The sequence below is a fragment of the Cyprinodon tularosa genome, unplaced genomic scaffold (assembly GCF_016077235.1).
Source record: "Cyprinodon tularosa strain WSP-4 unplaced genomic scaffold, ASM1607723v1 ctg53, whole genome shotgun sequence".
Taxonomy (NCBI): domain Eukaryota; kingdom Metazoa; phylum Chordata; class Actinopteri; order Cyprinodontiformes; family Cyprinodontidae; genus Cyprinodon; species Cyprinodon tularosa.
In genome coordinates this window covers 1,764,883-1,787,391 of record NW_024039263.1, presented here as the reverse complement: position 1 = coordinate 1,787,391, position 22,509 = coordinate 1,764,883, and the positions used below count along the sequence as shown (strand labels likewise).

At 37.3% G+C, this 22,509-nt stretch overlaps 2 protein-coding genes across 4 annotated transcripts in view; both read left to right on the top strand.

Moving 5' to 3' along the window:
• arhgap29a (Rho GTPase activating protein 29a) overlaps positions 1-2,537 on the top strand; it is a 44,403-nt gene extending 41,866 nt beyond the window's left edge. For 2 of the 3 annotated variants that reach the window (XM_038304298.1, XM_038304300.1), the window contains 3 exons: positions 87-387; positions 473-581; positions 677-2,537. In XM_038304298.1, coding sequence (XP_038160226.1) covers positions 87-387; positions 473-581; positions 677-1,632 — 1,366 coding nt within the window. In that variant the 3' untranslated portion in view covers positions 1,633-2,537. The remainder of the gene's footprint in view (positions 1-86; positions 388-472; positions 582-676) is intronic. The other variant, XM_038304299.1, reaches the window with a different exon arrangement.
• A 3,314-nt stretch (positions 2,538-5,851) lies between these two features.
• abca4a (ATP-binding cassette, sub-family A (ABC1), member 4a) overlaps positions 5,852-22,509 on the top strand; it is a 57,986-nt gene continuing 41,328 nt past the window's right edge. The window contains exons 1-7 of the mRNA XM_038304301.1: positions 5,852-5,932; positions 6,274-6,367; positions 6,478-6,619; positions 9,767-9,906; positions 13,726-13,853; positions 15,798-15,995; positions 21,624-21,713. Coding sequence (XP_038160229.1) covers positions 5,867-5,932; positions 6,274-6,367; positions 6,478-6,619; positions 9,767-9,906; positions 13,726-13,853; positions 15,798-15,995; positions 21,624-21,713 — 858 coding nt within the window. The 5' untranslated portion in view covers positions 5,852-5,866. The remainder of the gene's footprint in view (positions 5,933-6,273; positions 6,368-6,477; positions 6,620-9,766; positions 9,907-13,725; positions 13,854-15,797; positions 15,996-21,623; positions 21,714-22,509) is intronic.

Sequence of the window (22,509 nt, the reverse complement as noted above, 5' to 3'; positions counted from 1 at the left end):
AGGAGGAAGTTCTCCAAACAACACATTAATACTTCAACATAGCAGCTGATCTTCTTAATGCTTCGTCTCTTTTCTCTAATTTTAAGGGTGAGCGAGTGTTCGGAGGAAAACAAGATGACTGCCAGTAACCTCGGCATCATCTTCGGCCCAACGCTGATCAAGCCGAGGCAGGCGGACGCTGAGGTTTCCCTCTCCTCGCTGGTGGATTACCCCTACCAGGCACTTATTGTGGAGCTTCTAATCCGACACTACCAGATGATTTTCGACACCCCCCTCAGCCCTCTGCGTCACACCACAGCCACAGAGGCGGATTCTCACCCCCGCCTCAGCCAGCAGGAGAAGGAGCAGTTGAGCAGACACTCCAAGTCGCTGGGAGACATCAAAGAGGTGAGAACTTTTCAGTTATCAGCCTTCTGGCTTCTTTAAATCTGCCCCTTTTTTGTCTGTTAATACTTATTTTCTGATTTTACAGCAGAGCTCAAAGGTGTTTAAGAGGCATTCCTCTGTAATTCCTTCTGCGCACTTATTGGCTGAGGTACAGGAGACTGCATCAACGCTTGATGGAAGTGATTTTGAACCCGGTCAGTGTGTTTCAGCTTCATAAAACGCATTCCTTAAAGGATCAGGAAAGATCTGGATTGGTAAAATATTGACTCTTTTTGATCTGTGTTTAAAGGAGACGAGGTGGACTCGGCGACTCTCAATGGGATGCTGTCATCAAGCGTCCCTGAGATCCCCAAACCCGGGGAGAAGGGTCTCTGCCGCTCCCAGAAGGTCACTGTCAGCAGGGTCCAGCTGCGACACCCCCGCAGCAAACTGTCCTCCCGGCCAATGAGCATGCCGGCCGAGCGGGTTCTCGGCCGAGGCCAGGTGGATGAGAACAACACCCGGAACAGCGCCACCTGGGAGAACAAGAAGGGAGGTAGCTGCGACCAGTCCATCGAAGAGGTGGACGAGACTGAGAATACCAAACTGCGCGCCGGCGCTCATTACAGGAGCACATTCATCGACACGCAGACGCTGAGGAGAACATGGGACAAACAGTATAAATACGAAGTGGCCTCCAGAGCCGCCAGGCTGGCAGCCAGCTCCCCTTCTGAAAGCTCAGAGCTGGACGGCAGCAGCTTATCGTCGTCTGTGCCGTCTGCGTTAAACCTCGGGACGGCAGGGACCACCATCAGCACCATATACCCCAACAGACCGTACACGGTGGCGGTTCGACCCAGCAGGACTCTAAAGAGGGAGGACAACGTGTCAAAGAACAGCACGATCGCCACAGTTTTCAGAGCTCCAAGGACTCTGCAGCCTCCTCCAGGAACCTTCTACAAGCCTCCTTCTAGGAGCAAAGCCAAGGGGCTGCAGAGCTGCAAGTTAGCTAACAGCGCTGAGGAGGAAGAGGACGAGGAGGATGACGACGAGGATGAGGATGATGACGAGGAGGAGGAGGAACTGGGCATTGAAATAGAAGTTTCAGTGGACGAGCCTCTGGAGGAAGCCGACCAGGCGTCCATGTCTCAGTCCCCCAGCTCCAGCCCTGAAGAAATGGGGCCAAACCAGACCAAACCAGTATACCAGAGACTGCGGCCGCGGCGCCTCCAAGAGGTAGAACACAGAGAGGCTCATTTTGTCTGAAACTTCTGAGCTGTGAGCTAAAATAGGCTGCGCTTGAAGCCCAATGAGTTCCATATCATCCCAAAAAAGGAGAAGATGCTGGAAGCAGCAGAGATATTCATCCCCAAATAAACAGGACGCACTTAAACTACTACAGATACTTCAAACCTTATCCCGTCACTCGCTCAGAACACCATATTTATAATTTCTATAAAACTGTGCAATTATGTTTTTATATATATATATATATTTTGTACAAAGTTTCTACAGATTCATTATGGATGTTTGTTTTAATGCCAAAAAAGTTGGGTGGGAATCATTGGATTAGTGCTAATAATTGAAAGTACAACACTGAAAACAATCCAGTGCACTTAAACCCGACATGAATACTCTTCTGCAGATCCGATGGAGCTGTGTTTTATCTACTGTGAGAAGGAGTGTTTTAATCTGTTACAAGAAGGTTATTGCTCTAATGATTTGTGTATAAAGCTGGTGAAATACTGCAGACATCCACATTTGATAGTGGAGTTCTGTAAAGAGAAAGGATCACAGAAGCTAGTGAGCCTTTCGCTTTTACATTTTTAAACTTGGATGATGCCAACTTGTCTGACAAGTTTTTGCTTTGTGTTTTTTTTACAGTTGCCACTAATTTGTTTTTCACTTTTTTTTTATATCACCTCAAAAGTTTAATAGCCAAAGCTGTATTTTTACAAAACGTAGTCGTATCAGTAACACAGACCTTACATGTTCATTTTAATAGGAAGAACACCCTTTTATTTAAGCAGTTTTTATTTTCTTTGTAACGTTCATGTGTAATAAAATGTTCAAAGGTTCATTTGTAAAAAGAAAAAAAAAGGAGAAAAAAACAGGTACATTTAAACAAACAACCTTTTGTAAGTTATTAAAATATATCTGACAAATTCTAACAAAGGCTTGGCTTTTTTTTCACATGAATCAAAATTTTTTTGTGTTGCTATCATTTGAAAACTGCTGGTTTTATTTAGCGGGTCACTTGGAATTTTTCTTTTTCACCTTTATTGTGGCTCTGTGCTGAACCATAAAGGTATAATGAAGGATGTTCTCTTTTTCATCATCTAAGTGGTCCTCCTAATTGTTAATCATTCTTGTGATATGTTTACGTAAGGCCGTCCATACGTGCTTGTTCTCATTTTCACTCACCGGTGGTGAGTCAGACATAGTGGAAAAATTGCAAATCTTCTTTTGGATAGTAAGCTTGTTTAAATGATGCAAACAGCAATGTTTAAAGAGCATGCATGAGGAGAAATGGGTTTGCACGCATTTCCCTCTGGGGAGCGGGTATAGGGGGATGCATGTGCATTTTTTTTTTTAAGTAAGGAGGACAAGTCTTCAAATATTCACGAAAATCCTCCATTATACCTTTAAACTTTTGTCTTTTTTAATTGAAGGAGATTGCGGATATAAATAGGAACAAAAACATTTAAAGCAATAGAAAACAGTAACTCATAGGTGTGTGTTAAGTCTTTTTATACCGGTAGTTATGCTGAAGCTGCAAAAGGAGGGCAAGCCACCAAAGAACAATGGAAAGTGGAGTGGAAGGTAAAAGTCCAGCAAAACATGCATCAGCAGCATTGAGAGGATTCTGAAGCTAACTTGAGCTAAAGTCAGTCCTTAAAAAAACACCAAAAAAACATGATTGATTGAAGTGCCGTTGAGCCACTTCTAAACCTAACCCAACCAGAGAGATTGGAAGCACTAGAATACAATAGAAGCATTTTTATTGTCCCAGAGTGGCAAACGAAGTAATACTAAAACATCTCTAAGTTAAGCTGGGTAGCACAAAGAAAAGCATCTCAGAAAAAAGTACAATAAAAAAAGAGGAAAAGCATGAGAGCAAGTAAGGTAGGTCACCTGGGGTTAGACAAGAAAAAGGACTAAAATCCTCACTGGCTTAGATTTCATTTCATGGAGTTAGAATAACAATAAGATAAATTAATCAACACCAACATAATATATTCTTCATGAACTCTTAAATAAAAAAAAAATTAAAAGATGGATACGATTTTTGTGGATGGTCTTATGTAAAAAAAAAAAAAAAAAAAGAAAATGTCATTCTTTGTACCAAAGGGTCTACAGCTTAAATGTGTTGCCCTTGTGTGACTGGTTAAGACAAAAAATTACAAATGACAAACCCTAAATCCTATTTTTCAGTAGAAATACCTGGCTGATGCACCTAATAATAACCTAAAAGATATAAACACAACCCTTCTAAACCTTCCACCTGGTAGTTTGGCCGGCAAACTTAGATTTTGTTTTGTATACACGTGTTGACAAAAATAAATTTCATCTAGATCCTCTAGACCAGAGGTCTTCAACAGGGGGTCCGCGACCCCTAGGGGGTCCGCGGAGGTACTTCATGGGGGTCGCGAAAGTCTTGGTTGATTACTTTTTTTATATTCCCTCCTGCAATTTTTTGCACTAATTAAAATTACTTTAAATACACATTAACATGAATCCAACCAACTGTAGTAAACAGATAAATGAAAGCAGAAGATGTCTTTCAGTCATCAATGCACACATTCAGCAACACACTGGAGCTCTTTCAAGCTGGACACCATTTCATTTACAACACCTGTCCCATCAACCAGGAATCAGAAATACTTTAATAATCCCAGGGAGAAATGACTTTCGTTACATGACTCCATCTGTAATACAGTGACTATAGGACCAGTTTGATATAACACAATTTCATACAATATATCTAATTAGGGGGTCCCCGTTCCATCTCGCAATCAGTTTGGGGGTCCTTGGCCTCGAAAACGTTGAAGACCCCTGATCTAGACTATTTAATTTTTCAAAGTGCAGCCTTGATAAGCTAAGCAGCAGTGATGTAAACATATGACTGTATAGTTATAGTTCTAACATTTAGGTTTTTTTTTTTAATAACCCACTTTACAAAACATTCAGCAGTCTAATGACAGTGGGGAAGAAACTGTCCTGGAATCTGCTGGACCTGCATCCAATGCTTCGAAGGCTCTTCCCAGAGGGCAGCAGGGAGAACAGTCCATGGTGGAGGTGTGAGGGGTCATTTGTGATGTTACGGGCTCTAGACACGCACCGCTGGGATGAAAGGTATTTTATGGAGGAGAGAGGATCCCCAGTTATCTCTGCTGTTCTTACCACTCACTTTCTTCCAGTCTGAGGTGCTGCAGCCTCCACACCACACAGAGAGACAGATGGTCAGAACATATTCTATGGTGCTTCTGTAGAAAGTGGTGAGGATGCAACTATAAATGCCAAAAACAGTTGCATTATTTTTTCGATGTGGGTGGGGGCAGGTGGGCTCTCCACATCCTCCCAAAAATATAAAGGCTAATTTTCATTTTCCATCAATTCTTGGCAACAAATCCGAACAGACATATAAAAAAAAACAATACCTGCTTAACTTTCCCCCAAAAATATATGGAGGATGTTGAAAGCAAGATGACCCTGAAAGCCGCCAAAAAATCAACCCGAACCTCCTTAACACCTCAGCAGAACCGTGTTTTTGGATCATCATGAGCTACAAACACATCTTTAAGAAAAGAAACCACCATTCTCCATTGTCCTGCCATAACATGAAGCTTTACTACCTTTGCTCCTCAGTAACTTTAGCACCATAACAGTAATAAAGGCTTGGTTAGTTAAGGGCATGAAGGTTTCTGCCAGTGGAAGAAGGAGGTTAGCCGTCTCTCCTATTGCTCAGAAAGTAGATTAAATCAATCCTCTTAACTATTCACGAGGTCTGGAAACGAGCTGCATTTGCAACAACAGGGAACACTAGAGAGAACATGAGCTCTAATGTTTTATTTTTTATTTCCTGGATGTCAATCTACAGCTAAAGATTTCCTCTGAGGTGAGTGGCATATTAGTGTAATGTGTTTACTATAAACATTGTGGCTTAGTAACAGAAGTATTAAAGAAAAAACTCTGTTCTTGTTGTATAAATATACAATAGAGAAAACTTGCATAGAATCCTCCAATAATATATTTATTTATATAAAAGGATTTACAGCTTTTATTCTGACCATGAAGTATTGAGTTCTTAACCCTTTTTTATGAGCTTCTGTTAGCTTTCACCCGGGTCTCTCTGCAGCTGAACAGGCAGCCCTATCATGAGGATATGTGTCAGTAAAACAAAGCACTGCTCTTCCAAGAACAGCAGATCACTCTGGACTGGTTGAATACAGGTCCGCCAGGGCCAGAGCGTCCCCCGCGGGGGTGAATAGGAGGCACCATGGGGTCAGGAAGACAGGTCAGGCTCCTGCTGTGGAAGAACTGGACCATCCGCAGGCGGCAGAGGGTAACGTCTTCTCATCTGTGGTTCATCCGCCACTGTTAGACCAGCAGACTTTGGCAATCACTACATCGCAGTCCTAATTCAGATTCCGTAATGCCATCATGGTATCTGCTCTTATAACTGGTTTATTTTCAACAAATCTAATACTATTGTTATAAATATGTTAATGTTGCATGAAGGAGTGCCACACCCTGCTGAGTCTGAACAGGCATGAACGATTACTGGCCTTGTGCCAGACTATGATGCATTCTTCTCTTTAAGAAAAAGGTTATATGTGAGAATGCAGAAATGCTCTGAAAGCAGTCATTAAAATACACTTGTTTGTATGTGTGTGCGTGGATCAGATCCGGTTCTTCATGGAGATCGTGTGGCCCGTGATGCTGTTTATGGGACTGGTGTGGCTAAGGAGAGTCAACCCTCTCTACCGTCAACATGAATGTGAGCCAAGAGCAACTAGAGAGAACAAACTGTCACTTCTGCCCTGCAGGCATTCCTTTCTTTCCCAAATTTTCTATTACTGCTAAGAGATGGTATGTTTTGTCCTTCAGGCCACTTCCCTAACAAAGCCATGCCCTCCGCTGGTATCCTGCCGTGGATTCAGGGAATCTTCTGCAACGCCAACAACCCTTGCTTTCAGTACCCCACCCGTGGCGAATCTCCGGGTCTGGTGTCCAACTACAACAACTCCATGTAAGCCTCAAACAACTGCAGCAGAGTTTTAGTTAGATCAATCTTCTGGTGCCTCGCAATTAAAAGATTTTATGCATTTAATTGCATGAAAAATAGAAATTAAAAAGATAGCCCAAGCTATGTCACTGCAAAAACTAAACTTAAAGTAATAATTTGTTAAAATAAGTGAATGGGTTCTTAATTTTAGCATTTAAGTAACCTTATCTGTAAGTGGAATTGATATTTTTGCCCATAAATAAGATCATTAGATTCCATACACCTTAAATAAAATAATGGAGTTGTTTTTATTTCTTTATTTTAACATAAATCTTCTTTTTCCATTACATATTGTCCTACTTGGAATACGAAAGGAAGGGAAAATAAACTTATTCAAACAAAACTGACTTACTAATATGAATTATTTTGCTGTAAGTGCTTTGTAATATTTCAGTGTTTTCATCTTCACAGTGATCGTCAAATAGCTCAGCTCTGTGCTTTAACTAGGCCATTCTACAGTATGCTTTAAAGTAAACCAGTCTGGAATAGCTCAGAACCCTTAACAAGTTTTGTTCTCCAATGTTCCCATAAACTATAACCAGCTTCAGCTCAATGGAATGCAAGTAAAAATACTGGTTAAAGTATGTTCAAATATTAAATGTTTTATGAGCTCAGAGGTTTTTATTTAAATGAGCTGTATATGTCGATGGCTTTAGACAGAAAGGATCTCCTGTAGCGATCTCTCTTGCACCAGATCTGGAGAGGCTTTAGAAATGCACTTGTCCTTGCTAGGGCCCATAATGATTGATGGAAGAGATGACTTGAATTTCCTCCTCCTCTCTCTTCACATTATTCCTGCTCAGCATCCTCTGCCCCTCCTTTTTAACTCAACTGGAACTTGCAAAAGTAGTTGAAGTAATATTTAAGCTTTGGAGATGCAAATGAGCTGTCCCTCGGTGTTGAAAAATATAACTTGGTGATGTTGCTAGGGTTACGCATTGCAGCAAGTGTAAAAAAGTGAAATAATATTAAGCTGGGCAGCATCCAACACCAGAGATAAAAGAAAATCTGAAAAAGAAAACGTTTATCCACAAATGGAGGAAGTAAAGTGCCTTAATCTTTTATAGGCCACTCAGTGAAATTTTTTGAAAATCAAAATGTAAAGCCAATAGTGTTATTGGAATCCAGGAAAACACCTTATTACCTTTGTAACATAAAAAAATATGGATATTCTGATGGCAAAAATGACCTAATAACAAGAAAGACCAACTTGCCCAGATACATTAAGAAAAATAATAATTCATGAAAAACACTCAAAAAAGCACCTTTTTTTTAATCCAACATAACATTAGAGGCATTAATATTGATACTGGCACTTACATTTTTTTAGTTTGTAAACCTAATATAATTGTTATCTAGGCTTATTAACTTTTTCACTTTACTTTTAAACTTTTCAAATAGCTTTTTACCTTTTTACTTGACATGTTAACTTTTTTTTTTACAACTTAATTTACAGTAGTATCTTTGCTGAATGGCTAGACGCAGGGGGGGGAATCCATTTGTAAGGGGTATGCAAGTGATCAAATAAGGTAACTTGCCCTATAAAAGGTTAAAAGACCATATCAAAATCAAGCCAGCAGAGCCACTTCAATATTCAGTCGTCTTAAAGCAGTGCAGCTCTAGGCAAGCCTCCCTTCCTCCTAAAGATGGTGTAAATGAAGGTGAAAATATTCAGTGCTTCTTCCCCCCACACATTTATTGTAGCTTGGCCACTATGCATCCAGAGGCTCTAGTCCTGGTTTCATATCCATGTCTTTGGCCTTTTGCTTTATATTTTCCCACGGCCACCCTTGCAATGCCCTGGCCACCCCAATGGCCACCCCACTCGCCAGTGCAAAAATGTAGTAGCATCAGTTTAGCATTTCATCCCATTATGCACAGCCAGCGACGTAACATTAAAAATCACACATTAAACCAAGATATGAGTGGGTGTTTACTTAAATCTTTATAATTTCTACAGGCAGGTTTACCACAATAATACCCTGCAAAAACGATCTAGAAATATGTAAAAATGTCTTAAATTAACTGTATCAATTTGAGTGGGTAAATAAAATGGTTTGCCAATGGATTGAGTATTTCTATGCTTAAAAGAAGATAATTAGATAATATGCACTTGAAAAAAAGACAATGCAATTACTTTTTTGCTATTTTAAATGTATATTTTCTTGTTTCGTTGGCAAAGTGTTTCACTTACCTCCTCAATTCAAGAAAAATGCACTTATTTTAAGAAAGTTTCAGTTTGCAACCCCAAGATTTTTAGTGCTCCCATCTGGCCGCCCCTATGAAGCATTTCTAGAGGCACCACTGACCCTAATAAAATCACAGCTTCATTCTTGTCACTCTCCCATAAAGACCAGATTTAGGGAGGAGATGTAATAGCTTCTTTGTTGAAAGATTCTCCTTAAGATCTTCGCAGCTCCTCTAGATTTAAGACTGCTCTCTTGCCTGCTTCTCAGATGAATAGTGTCCTTGTCTGGGCTGTCAGTTTAAATTGAAAGCCTAGACATTTTTGGGCTTTTGAGGTTTGCAGGTCTAATAGTATTTCTTAAGTATATTCCATTTCATAATCTACAGTGTGCAAAATGGATATACAGACATGCATTTTGCATTTGTTTATGGCAATAACACCAACATACAAAGAAAGAAGAGATGAACATTGGCCTATAGATATATGAAATTATTTGCTCTCTCAATCTCGAGACCTCCAAAAAACATTTAATTCATTTTAATTTTGTTTATTTATGCAGCACCAGTTTACGTTATCTCAAGGTACTTTACAGAGACAATATAAACAAGTCATACATACACAGTGGGTAATAGTGTGTTCATATTGCAATTAAATCTCTTCATCTGAAGGCGATCAAATAATCTTTTAGGAGTAGCAACATAAAGAGGGGGAAGAATGCATATTCTGATCTAGGTTTTCCCAGTTTTATTTGCTAAAAGATGTACAAAACATATCAGCATTCCCTCTGCTTTATAGTTATGGTACTTTTGCCAATAAGGTTTGTGGTTGCAACATTAAAAACTGACAAACTGCAAGATGTAGGAACATGTTTGGAGGGAACTGTGAATAAACAAACTCAGGAACATGACATTATTTTTCCACAGACTGGCCCGATTCTACTCGGATGCAGAAGAGCTCCTTTTCAGTGACCCGGACTTTCTGCAGGTCGGTCGTCTCTGGAGGGAACTGAACGCCATGAGCAACTTTATGAACACGCTGCGCACTCATCCTGAAAAGGTCTCAGGTCAGTGGTCCAGGCTTTCATCAACTTCCTGCAGAACCGTCTTAAAAGGATGCACGCGCAAGGTCCTTTAATCTGGGAGCCGCTTTATAGGAGCGGGTGGAAAATAGCTTCACTTGTGTTTAAAGCGGGAGTTTACACAAGTATTAATAGAGTTTACTCTGCGGTTACTGTTAACTTCTGGCAGAATGCATGCCTGTTTAAAGGCACCATTGAGATATATGAATGAGTTAATCTGATCGGATTTAGAAAGATAAAATCAGCATCTAATTTGAAGGTTCATCTGAGGCTCCCTACATCTTAGTTACTTTCTCATCAGTGTATCTGGACAGTTTAACACCATTATATCACCCAAGCTTAAGACAGGTCCTGAAGTATAAGCTGCTTATTTTGCCACCAACGTGCTGTTTATTCATTGTCACATGTTCTCCTTCTCGTTCGTCAGAGAACACTGACATTGCATGGTTTTCTTCTTAAGCAGCATATCACTGACTGCTCTCTCAGGCTGTATTTTGAAAAACTGTTTCTGGAAGAATATTCATAGTGCTTAAACTGTTCTAGAATTTTAGGACATGGTAACTTTGATCAGGAAACTTGAAACCTTGACATTTTCAATTGAAATTCGGTTTGGACTTTGACTAGACCATTATACATGAATATACATCACTCTTCATCGCTCTAGCTGTTGGGTTAGATTTCCTGTGCTCTTTGGAAGTTAAGTTCATTTTACTTTATTTATCTCCCAGAACCACTTTGGGCTTAAGTTCATCCGTCTTCACATTAACCACAAAAAGCTTTATTTTTGCCCATCTTCCATAAAGATAGTTTCTATAGATTGCACAAGTATTCGTTCTTGTAACAGTTGTCCACTTTAATAACTTGATAGTGTCTAAAGTAAATTGGTTGCACTGGGTTTTGTTTAGGCATATAAAAGTAAAAGTGGTCTAAATAAAAATGCATACAGCACAGTATTTTTTTTTAGATTTTCATTCGTACACTTTTTTGGGTGGAGGGGGTCCTGTTTTGCCAATATATCTCTGGGAATGGATGCAGCAGTGCTACATGATAGCCCTAAAGATTTGCTTTTACAAGCAGACCATTATGGTTGTTGCCATAAGTTTCCGCTTATGTGAAACTGATTTAGGGAATAAAATAGCATGCAACGGACACAGAGATTAAAAGGGAGGCAAGAAAGGGGAGAGCGGATAGAAATTAAGGGGAGATAGAAAGAGACAGAGACGGTAAAGGGGGAGGAGATAATTCATAGGCGTAATCTGATCAAAATAATTTTTTCCTATAACACACTGTATTTTATACTGACATATACTGTAACCCAAAACAAATACTTTGAAGTTTGTGGATGTAACAGGAAAATATGTAAAAACTATTGTTTTTGTAGTTGTAATCACATTGTACTGATTTGTTTTTTATGTAATTCACCCAGCAAACCAATGATTGCCATATTCCTGACACTGGTGAAAAACTCATCAGACCAAGAGATTTAACTCCAACTACCTGATCTTTATACTGTACCTGTGAAGCCAAGTGCATCACTGATTCATGAGTTTTAAACCAGCATATCATCAGTAGTTTTTTCTATTTCTCGTTAAAAAGTTTCAAATTGTGATCACAAAACTAAATTCGTTAAATGGAAACATTGCGGTTTGGAAAAAAATGGATGCTTTCCAATAAAACTGTTTTATGCTTCGATGAAGTGGGGTTTTGGATGTATAAAAATTCTTATATTCCCAAAACTGTGATGGAAAACTTTTTTTTTTTTTTGCATCACATGAGTCACTTGATCTAGCCTGACGTAGTCCGACTCAATTCTAGTCAGAATATGAGTCTGATGCTGCTCCATAGAGCTGTGATTATGGGGCGTGTTTCAAACGAACCAGGAAAAAAAATGCCTCTGCACTCAATTGGATAGACCTACAACCAATAAGAGCAACGGAGTGCGTGACGTATGTTAAGCGACGCATAGTTGTTGTCAACAAAAATCAAAGCGTGCAGTTGCACACCTAGAATAAGAAGATGAGCCTTGATCGCGTTTCCCTGTTCCTCTTTTAAAATTTATTTGCTGTCGATATCTTCTAGAACAGACCTAATAGCAGAATCTACACACCTCAGCTCTCCAGCGGCAGCCATTGTTGTTGTCACCCAAGCACGCTTTGGTCACATGGTTGATTATGTTACTGTTGATCATCTGTCCATCATCGTATAAAGCCCGCCCTGACAATTTGATTGGCCCGCCAGATATTGTGCTAGCATACTCGCGCTACTATTGAGCAATGCCAGACCGAACTTCCCGACCTCAAACGTTGTGGGCGGGACTAAGTTTGGAATGGCACCCAGGCTACACTTGATCTGTCACTATATGTATATATATATGTATATATATGTATATATATATATATATATATATATATATATATATATATATATATATATATATATATATATATATATATATATATATATATATATATATATATATATATAATTTAGGAAAAATTCCTGGATGGGAAGCGAAACGTCTTCAAAACAAAGTCCAATAGATTAGTTTTTATTTTCTCTTTTTTGTGTGGAATTAATTAATAACTAAACCTTTCAAACGCTAATGTTTCAATTTTTTTTGTCATATGTCAGAATATTCACTGAATTTTCCACATCATGCTCATATCGAATATTTCTACATAGCACATTTTAAAACAACAATGTTGACCAAAGTGCTTCAGAAGAAGGTAAAAGGCCCCAAATTAAATGCAGAATACACCCATAGTACCAAGTAGTACAATTAAATGGAATGAAAGAAACTTATGACGGGGAAAAAAAAACGTCCAGCAGATCTAATGGAAGTTAAACTGAACTAAAGTTAAAAACCAATGCGGAAAACAGCTTTTTCATCGGTGAATTAATTGACACTACCAACAAGAATGACCTTTCTTTTTGGCCCTCTCTTTCACAAAGACCATATTTGTAGAATACTTGCAGTAATTAGTGGATTAAAGGAAGCTAAGTAAAAATATCCACACCACAATTTAGATTTTTGTTTCCATTTTACAGTTAGGTGCTGCTTCATGTTGGTATATAATAGGAAACATTAAAGTGTCATCTGTGTGAATACTCATGTTATGTCACTTTGTCTGTCTCTTCGCACTACTGACAAAAAGTGACCTCCATAGTGGGATTATAGTGATTCAGAGCACAGGTCAGTTTGTGATCTGTTACATAATGAGGAATGTGGGCAATGAGCAACAGCTTTACACTCATGGATTCCCATCAAATTCTTTAAGCTCAGACTTTACTTCAAGACTGCTTCTCTTAACATTTCTTTGAGGTGGTGCTAAGAAGGTCTTTAAGGCTGTTTCTAACAGAAGCAAACATTTCATGTAGAAATTTTTCAGGGTGTTGTGCTGCTTTACTTTGTTTCATGAAATCAATACACGGATCTCATGCCCACACTTGCTTTTCCACTCCATGTTGTTTCCACTGGATACACAACTAAGTGAGATCACCCAGAAGAGGGAACAGGCAGAACTGGATAGAGACCAAATGTACACTCTGGCTTTCAAAGTAAACTTTGCTCATGCACAGACAGGCTGATGGAAATACTGCTTCTGTGTTGAGGTGGAACAAACAGCAAGTACTCGTCCTGTTCTGATTCCTCCTGTGAAACTGGCTTGTTCCAGCTTGTCCTTGGTATGCATTAATTAGGATATATATTTTTTTCTCCCTGGACCAGTTTTTCCAGTGCGCAGTTATCCGTTAAAGCCAACAGGGCATGGAACGATACAAACTGCTTCCCTTATTTCCACACAGGTAGAGGAGTGAAGGTGGAGACGATCCTGAAGGACGATGAAACTCTGACGTCATTCCTGCTGAGAGACGTTCCTCTGACGGAGTCTGTGGTGTATCATCTAGTCAATGCCCAAATCAGGCCTGAACGGGTACGGATATGCACACATATGAAGAAACACTTCAGTGTAGACAAGAATACTGGCTGCAGCATTTCACCATCACTTTACAGGATATGTGATAACCATAACGTTCAGGAACTAAGGTGAACCTATTCATCCCAGACAACAATAGGAAACATTCCTAACATTAGGTAGAAAGCTCCCCAGACCAGTTATGTAATGGGAGCAGAGACTGTACAGCCAAATTTCCCCAGAAACTAAACGTTTGAACTGTTTAAACCTATGGTCATATATTTATACCAGAATTTTAGGCTTGTATGTACCAACAAATTTCGATAGGTCACAGCTGGAAATGCGTCATGGCTAGATGAGGTACTGACAGTATTTTCATCTGTAAACAGAAACAAAACCAACATATTTCAAAGACACTTAAATCAGTTTATCAGGAAATTAGCACATGGTGAAAAAACCCAGATCCTTTTGAGCTGTTTGAGAGTTTGAGACCAATGATTTAAAATATATAAGACATAACTAACCATGTGTAGAACATTTACAATGTTAAATCCAATTAGTCTTCTTCAGTTGACTGTTAATGTCATTATATCAATAATGCCCCTTTTCCCCACTGTTTCAACACACTGCCAGCCAGCTGGCTGAAAGGAATTGCCTCACACTCTGATAATGCTTATGAGAAAGGGGGAGTGGCGGCCTAGTTAGGGGGGAATTGTTGCCTAGTGGTTAGGGCATAGTGCTGCAAAATGTGGACAGACATGGACAGACATGGTGTCTAATTGCTAATAATCCATCTGCTTGCTATATTTAGCTTATTCTGTGAGGAAAACAAACAGCAAAAATGTTTAATATCCTCCAAAATTAGATAAGGATGATTAATTATATGAATTTTGGTACAAAATAAAACTAAAATGGTAGAAATAATATTATGTTTGCAGCTCCAGGTGGAATTGTTTTTCCGTAAAAGTAAAAAAAAAAAAATAATAATCCACTGGACTTGGTTTCCAAGATTTGAAGACGTTTCGCTACCTCTCCAATCTTCAAATCTTGGAAACCAAGTCCAGTGGATTTTTTTTTTTTACTTTTACGGAATGACTATGACCTGGATGACTGAGAATCTTCATCAGCAGGTGGAATTGTTTATTTTTCCATTTCGAAAAACAAATAATTTCAATCTTTGTGTAAATAATGCAATGAAAGCAGATAATTTATACCCATTTTATTTGATCTTAAATCACTTCTTATTCAACCTTCTTTCTTTCATTTAAATACATTACGTTTACTTTTTTTTTCTCATTTAGAATTTGAAAACCCAAGCAAAGAAAAAATTCTTACATGGAGCAAAAACAAGAAAATGATTGTCTGTTCTAATTCTCATCTTATTGTAAAATAAAAGTTGACTTTTTATAATCGAGAGCAGATTAAAGGATGCTGATGATGACAGCCAAGCCACAAAGTTAGATTTATTCTATTCAATAGATAAAAATAACATCAATTAACTGAAGAAATGAGAAGTGTTTCGTGCTTTAATTTGAAGTCAAACCCAGTTTCCTAGAATTGATTTAAAAATAAAGTAGATGTGTGATGCATTTTTATATGGTTTTTATATGGAATTCCAAAGAAATTCATTAGAGGGAAAAACTGTCTTCCTCTGGGTTTCCCTGTTGTGTAACACTCTGCCTTCTTCCTGGCAGCAGCTGTCAAAGTCATCCCAACCTGGAATGTTTGCACCTATGTTCAGCAGTTAACTACAGTACAACAGAGGTTTTGTAGATAACAATAAATCAAACTGTGTTTTTTTTTTAGTTTTGCTTTTTAAATACGGCTCCAAGGCCGCAAAACAAAAGCATTAAGGTCTGAATTCAGCAATTTACCTTGTTACTTAATACCTATAGTAGTTTTTAAAGGTTGAGCAATGATTGTACTAAAAGGATGCAATCCCCTGTTTCCGCTGTGTTTCAGTTTGCTTTCGGGGTCCCAGACTTGCATTTAAAAGACATCGCCTGCAGCCTCAACCTCCTGGAGCGATTCCTGATTTTCCAAAGCCACAGAGGACTCTATTCCGTTCGGAACGCCATGTGCATCCTGACCCCGCAAAGGCTGCAGATCATCGAGGACAAATTCTATGCCAATGTGGATTTTTTCAAACTCTTCCGGCTGGTTAGTGAAGTTTTTTTTTTTTTTAAAGCTCCCCGATTTAGTCTTTAACTTAGTTACACAGAAATAATAAATACAGTTTATGGATTTCCCCTTAATATTTGCATTTGTCAGTTATTGTCATACTAATCAATAATTAATAATTAAGGATTTATTTAAAGAAGAAGGATATTACAGCACACAACTTTAGCAACCTGGAGGTTAAGCTTGTCTTTACTATAGATTTTCTCAAAGGAACACAGTATCAAAGATCACCTCGACCTCATGCTTTTTTTCTTCCTTTAAACAATCTTCTGGCATACTTCTGGTTGGATATTTAACTACACTTCTTTGCAGAGGGCAGAGTTCATTTAGATTTGTTGGGTTAATGATCCAAACCAGACTTCTTAGCATAATTTAATAACATTTCATTTGAGATAGGAAAAGATTATTTTAGGTTTAGCCATATATGTTGACTTGAGCTGTTGATCTGAAGTAAAAATCTCCTCTAGGCTTCCACATATATAATTTGCAGCATTGTGGCCATATTGGGTCAAATGAGCAGCAAAGATTTATCTTTTTTTCTTGTCTTTTTATGGGCAGCAGCAAAAACATTTTGGAGCAGGGTCTTTGTTGCAGACAGTGACCTTGATGTCACAGCAGCTTCCGATTCATTGCAGGCTTTTAACTTCTCAATTTTGCTCTGATTTTACAGAGAGAATATTTACATTTTGTTTGGCTCTAACACACACTTTCATATGCATCTTATTAGATCTTAACATCAGTTTCCCACAGGCCAACAGCACACTGTGCGAAATGGCACTTGAGGCTTATTTGACTGACATCATAGTCTCCAGAAGACTCAGCATCCAGGTCCAGACTTTTGGAAATGAGCGCTTAGTATTAAACATGACCAAAGCATGGTACATCTCATACAGAATCTTCTTAAACCGTTGGTAGTCAGAGGATTCACTGGAAAAAAATCTAAATCTAGATAAGTAATTTTTTCTTAGAATTAGTGCATTTGTTCTTGAATTGAGGAGGTTAAATTGTCATCTTGCCAATGGAACAAGACAATTTACATTTACAATAAGAAAACACAATTGCATTGTCTTATTTCAAGTGCATATTATCTAAATATCTTATTTTAAGAGTAAAAACACTCATTCCATTGGCAAATCATCTCATTTACCTTCTCAAATCAAGGTTAAATACATTTAATTTAAGAAAGTTTTACTTATTTCTAGATCGTTTTTGCAGTGTTGGCCCTGGAATCAGGCTGAGGGGATGAAGCTTCACGTTACAACTAAAAGTGACCTTTAACCTGCAGCCAGATCTACCACAAAAATGTCAAAAACCACATAGTCAAAAACCAGACCTACTGAAAAAACTCAAATTAAACCGTTTCACAAAGTGAAAGAGGCACAAGAGTCCAGCATCTGGATGTGCCTTACCGGTGGAGACATACCACTGATAGAGTAGCAGCTGTGACTAAAAAAGTTTCATCTGCAAAGGCAAATGAAGACAAATTAAATTAAAAATGAATTTAGCAAGGCATCTTTTATTTAAGAGCAATAAAGAACTTAATAAAAGTTTTGGGAGTGTTGAGAGCCTGAAACTGACATGGCAGGAAAAAAAAGAGAGAGCATGCACATGAAGTATTGATTCTTATGCATGACGTTTGTGGCACAAAATATGCATAAAATACTAGAACATAATCTTTCTATGCAGCTAACTTTTTCAAACAATCAGAGAACAGAGAAATAATAAAAACATGATAGACTGCAATAGTCTGAGTTTTATTTAAGGTTGGGGATGAGCTAGAAAATGATTGCCAGAATTCTCATTAATTAGAGACATTTAAATGTAATATCAAGAGCCAATCAGCTGGCTTTACTGGCACATCTAAGACTGCTGGGATGCTGGGATGGAGCAGCAAGGCCCTGGAAGAACAATAGTTACAAGGGATGTATAAAAATACTGAAATATATTGTAAAGTTTCCTGCTTTAAATAAGTTGTTTATTTCCTGCAGACAAATCAGTATTTCATGCACGTGAATTAGTATTCTGTGTGTAGGCTATATTCTCTTTTTTCCCATATTAGCTGTCTCTATAGTATTGGTCGCAAATGTTCCAGAGATAATTTACAAATAAATTACTGTCTGCATATATTATAAATATTCTATTTGATGTAAAAAAATTAAAAAATAAAAGAGAAGTAAAGTGTTTATAATAACAGAAGGAACATTCAGGTGCCTCACATGTTTAAAGTCGGTTGACCCAAAGGATAAACATCTGTTTGTGTTTTTTATTTATTTTTTACGCAGAGAATGACTCACAGGGTGGAGTTGATGTTTTTTCAGGGAAATGCAGTGCAAGTAAACACAGCATTGTTAAATTGTCATGCAGAACAAAAACATGACCAGGGAAACACAAGAGGAGAAAATCTCAAAATGTGCTTCGCTTTACATGTTTTTTTTTTTTAACACACAGCATCATTCTTAGGATCATCTCCCCCTCTTTCAGTGGATCAGAATATTTTATTTATCTTTACAATAAACGAATGTAGTTTCCTCTAAAAATAAACAGATCAGGTCCAAGAGGCTAAATTAGGAAAGTACTTGATCTTAAATGACACGTTAGTAGCAGAGCACCCAGTCCTAATCTTAGCTCAGCTTTGAAACAGTGTTTATTAAAGAGTGTGAGCTAAAGAGTTACAAAGACTGACCATGAGTCTACTACTTTAGAGCTACATTTCCCTTTCTCTCTTTTCAAAACGGGAAAGACAAGAGAGCATACCATTGGAGTAAAGCAGATGTGTATTGGTCCTCATAAGTCTAGGAATAAATTATTCTCTAAAATATATAAAGGTTTAAAAACATAAAATACAAGGACTCTGACAAAAAGGCTTAAGGGGAGCTCTGGTTTGGTTCCTTCCTTGCCTCACTGTGGAGATATAAACAATATGTAAACAGAAGTAAAGTGTAAGGCAAAGCAATTTTATTTTTATAGCACAATTTAATATATGGAAATTCAAAGTGCTTTACATGAATTAGATAATAAAATAGAAGAAGAAAAAAAGCAGAATGAAAAGCGAAAACATTTGTAAAATAAATCAAACTATTGGACCACAAAAAAAAAATCAGAATAAAAGCAAGTAAATAAAAATATCAAAGGACGGCAGGAAGTTGCGTTTACTGTCCCAACTTCAAACATGTCAACATCTGGAGTTTTCACATCTCTAATAGGAATTTAACTAGAACAGAGTGCTTTTGGTCAAATACGACTAAGTTAAGCTTATGGATAAATATTAAGAGCAGCAACTCACACGCTTCTATTAAAAGCTTAGGATATGGATATTCTATTGCATGAAAGGCTCTGTGTTAATTAACAGGACAATTTAAATACAAATATAACAGCCTCACCAAATCCAAAGCAAACTATTTTATTCATTAATTTTCTTTTTTGATGTTTTTTTTTTTCCCTCTGGAAGAGCATACACAATTCAACATTCATATCTAATCCATGTCATTCACATGTCTTACAAAATTGCTCCTTGTTACTGCTGTCTCTTTTCGTTATTTTTCAGAGCTGATTAAACATTTTTTATATAAATATTTCTAAATTAAAGAGGAGAAAAAAAACATAATCCAGGAGAGAAAATAAAAAACCTCAAGAAAACAGATAAACTACTAACAAGGACATTTTTTGTATTTGGTGTCAGTATTCTTAGGTGATTATAGTGAGTATGGTTTGTGTGGACCTTTATACTTGACCTATTTAAAAAAAACAAAAAACTTTTTTTTATCTTTATCTCTAAAAAATGTGGGGTGAACCTAAGAAATCATGTTTGGAGAGGTTGAGCAAAGACACAACGTCTCTTTCTTTCTCTGTCTGAAAGCGTAAACACTGACACTGACAATCAGACAGACAACAACAGATGCTCCTGCCTGCCTCATCCCTACCCAGGAACAGTCCAGTGGAACAGTGCCAGCTGCTCTTTAACAGTTTACCGTGTCTCCAAGGGTGCAGTTGCAAGAAAAAGCTCTGAACTTTTCTCAGAAACAAATCTTCATTTCATACGAGTAAAACGTGAATGCTAAAAAGAGGAAAGATGTTCCTGATGGTAACTCTCTGTGTCTTGGCTTCATCTAACATCCTGATCCTTTCTTCTATTGTCTTGTGAGTTTTTCTGGAAGGTGTTTTGGAAAACCCAAATAGTCCTCAAGTAGAAACAAAGGAAACTGAGGACAGACGGAGGATCTTATCCGTTTTCCAGATGCTAGTTTGGTTTTTGAATCACGGATATTTAATTTCACTGTTTTATGACAAACTTTTTTATTCCCTGTGAAGTTTTGCTGATTTTTAAAGTGATTAGAATCAAATGTAGCAAAGGATTCATTGTTTTCAATACGTTTTATTAACAAAAATAAAAAGTCTGCTATGTATTTACTACATTTTTGCTAATAGCATTCAGAGGTGTCAAGTAAAGTACAAATACTTCGTCACCTTACTTAAGTAGAAATTTTGGCTACCTATACTTTACTAGAGTGATCATTTTTTAGACAACTTTTTAATTCAACTCCTTTCATTTTTTTGCAATTATCTCCACTTTCTACTCAGTTACTCATTAGTTTTGTTTCATTTAAGCTCATTTTCATTATGGCCTGTTGGTATTTAAAAAAAAAAAAAAAAAAAAAAAAAAAAAAAAAACAACCCTTAAAAATAACTAATTTCATCCAGGAAATTAATTTCTTTGTGGTTGGACTTGGAGCTGCACCAACTTGTTGTTCATTACATAATTACATACAAATATAAATAGTTTTTCAAGAAGATGCAAACTTTATTTCGACACTGTAGCCATTAGTCATCCAGAATTGTAGAAAAATTTTCCTTTGATAGGGTAGTGCACTGCAGTAAAGCATCAGTCCTTAACTTTATTCATTACTTTTCCTTTTATATTTTAGGTCTAAAAATGGTACTTTTACACTTTTACTTGAGTGAAAAGCTTAAGTTGAGACTCTAACTTCTACAAAATTGTTTTTAAACAGTAGGATTTATACTTCTACTGTACTTGGGTAATAAACATTACTACTTTTGACACCTCTGCTAGCATTAAATAAATCAAAAATAACCAAAGGCCTTCTTATGTCAACTATTTAATAGAAATTCAATTTGGCAGAAAACATAACAATACAGCACTACAAATGTGGAATTTATCATAGCCATAGCTGGTGGTGGCACCATCATGCTGTGGGAACAGTTGAGTTACTCAGAGTTGGTGGGAAGTGAAAGGGAAAAACAAAAAAAGTATTTTGATTAACTTTGAACTAAATAAATAAATAATTGTCTCTTCTGCAATGATTTAAAGACAAAACAAAGAAAAATTAAAATGCAAAGGATTCAGTTGTGAAATAATAAGATGTGCCCTGCCGGCTATTTCTTTCTTTTTTTTTTTTTACCAGTAATTCCCTTTTAAGAAAGAAAAATCAAACATGTTTCAATTTGCTTTTTGTTTTTTTTTGTTTTTTTTTTCAATGCATGTATTCAATTCAATATTCATTATTAAATTTCTTCTATTTTTTTTTCAATTCCCAAGAATGGTTAGAAATGATAATTTACCTTTCAAAACATTTATCTTTTTCTCTTTAGCTTCCTCGTATTCTGGACAATTACTCTAACGGCATTGACATTCACTTCTGGGTCCGGATCGTCTCCGCTGCTTCGGACAGACTGGGAGAGGTAAGAACCAGTCAGCACAGCAAACCAGTAGCTCCCCATTCAAAAGTTCACAGCTTCCTATTTATAGCTGACAGGAAATGGTTGCTTCCTCCTGGCTGAGTTTATACGCAAACAGACGGTGGAGAGATATTTTCTGATGCGTGTTAGGAAATCTAAATGTAGAGCAAGCCCATTTAGACTGAAAAATAATGATAAATCATTATTATATAACAATATGAATGGGGAAAAAAAACAAGAGCAGTCTGCGATCCAGGAAATAATGATGATGGATGAGTTCCGATGATTTGTTTCTATAAGTCTTATGTTGTTGTTTTTTATCTATTATTCTATTTTTATTCATAATGCATAAAATGTAAGTCTGGAGTCTTACTGGGTTATTTGTATAACAAATATCCAAATAAAATTATTATTATCCTATGACCTAATTTCACTTCTTTTGTTTCTAAAGATTTGTTCAATGCAGTTGACAGTCTTACATCCTGTTGGTGACAGAGTTGTCTCTTTTGGCACTGTACATAGTGTATGCTTGAAGTAGAAGGCATACATATCTCACTTCCTGTGAATCAGATGAGGAAGATCCCAGATATTACATGACTTGGGCACACTGAGCAAGTACTTTTCAAGATGTCTTATTTTGCTTTTTATGAATAGAATCATCAACATAACTTCAAAATCAGACAAAGATTTCCCCAAGTAAATGGACAATACAGATTTTCTTAACGGTGGACCAATTTTTTTTCATATCATTCTGAATAAATAATGGATTAACTGCTACCAGCCACACCTACTGTCAGGG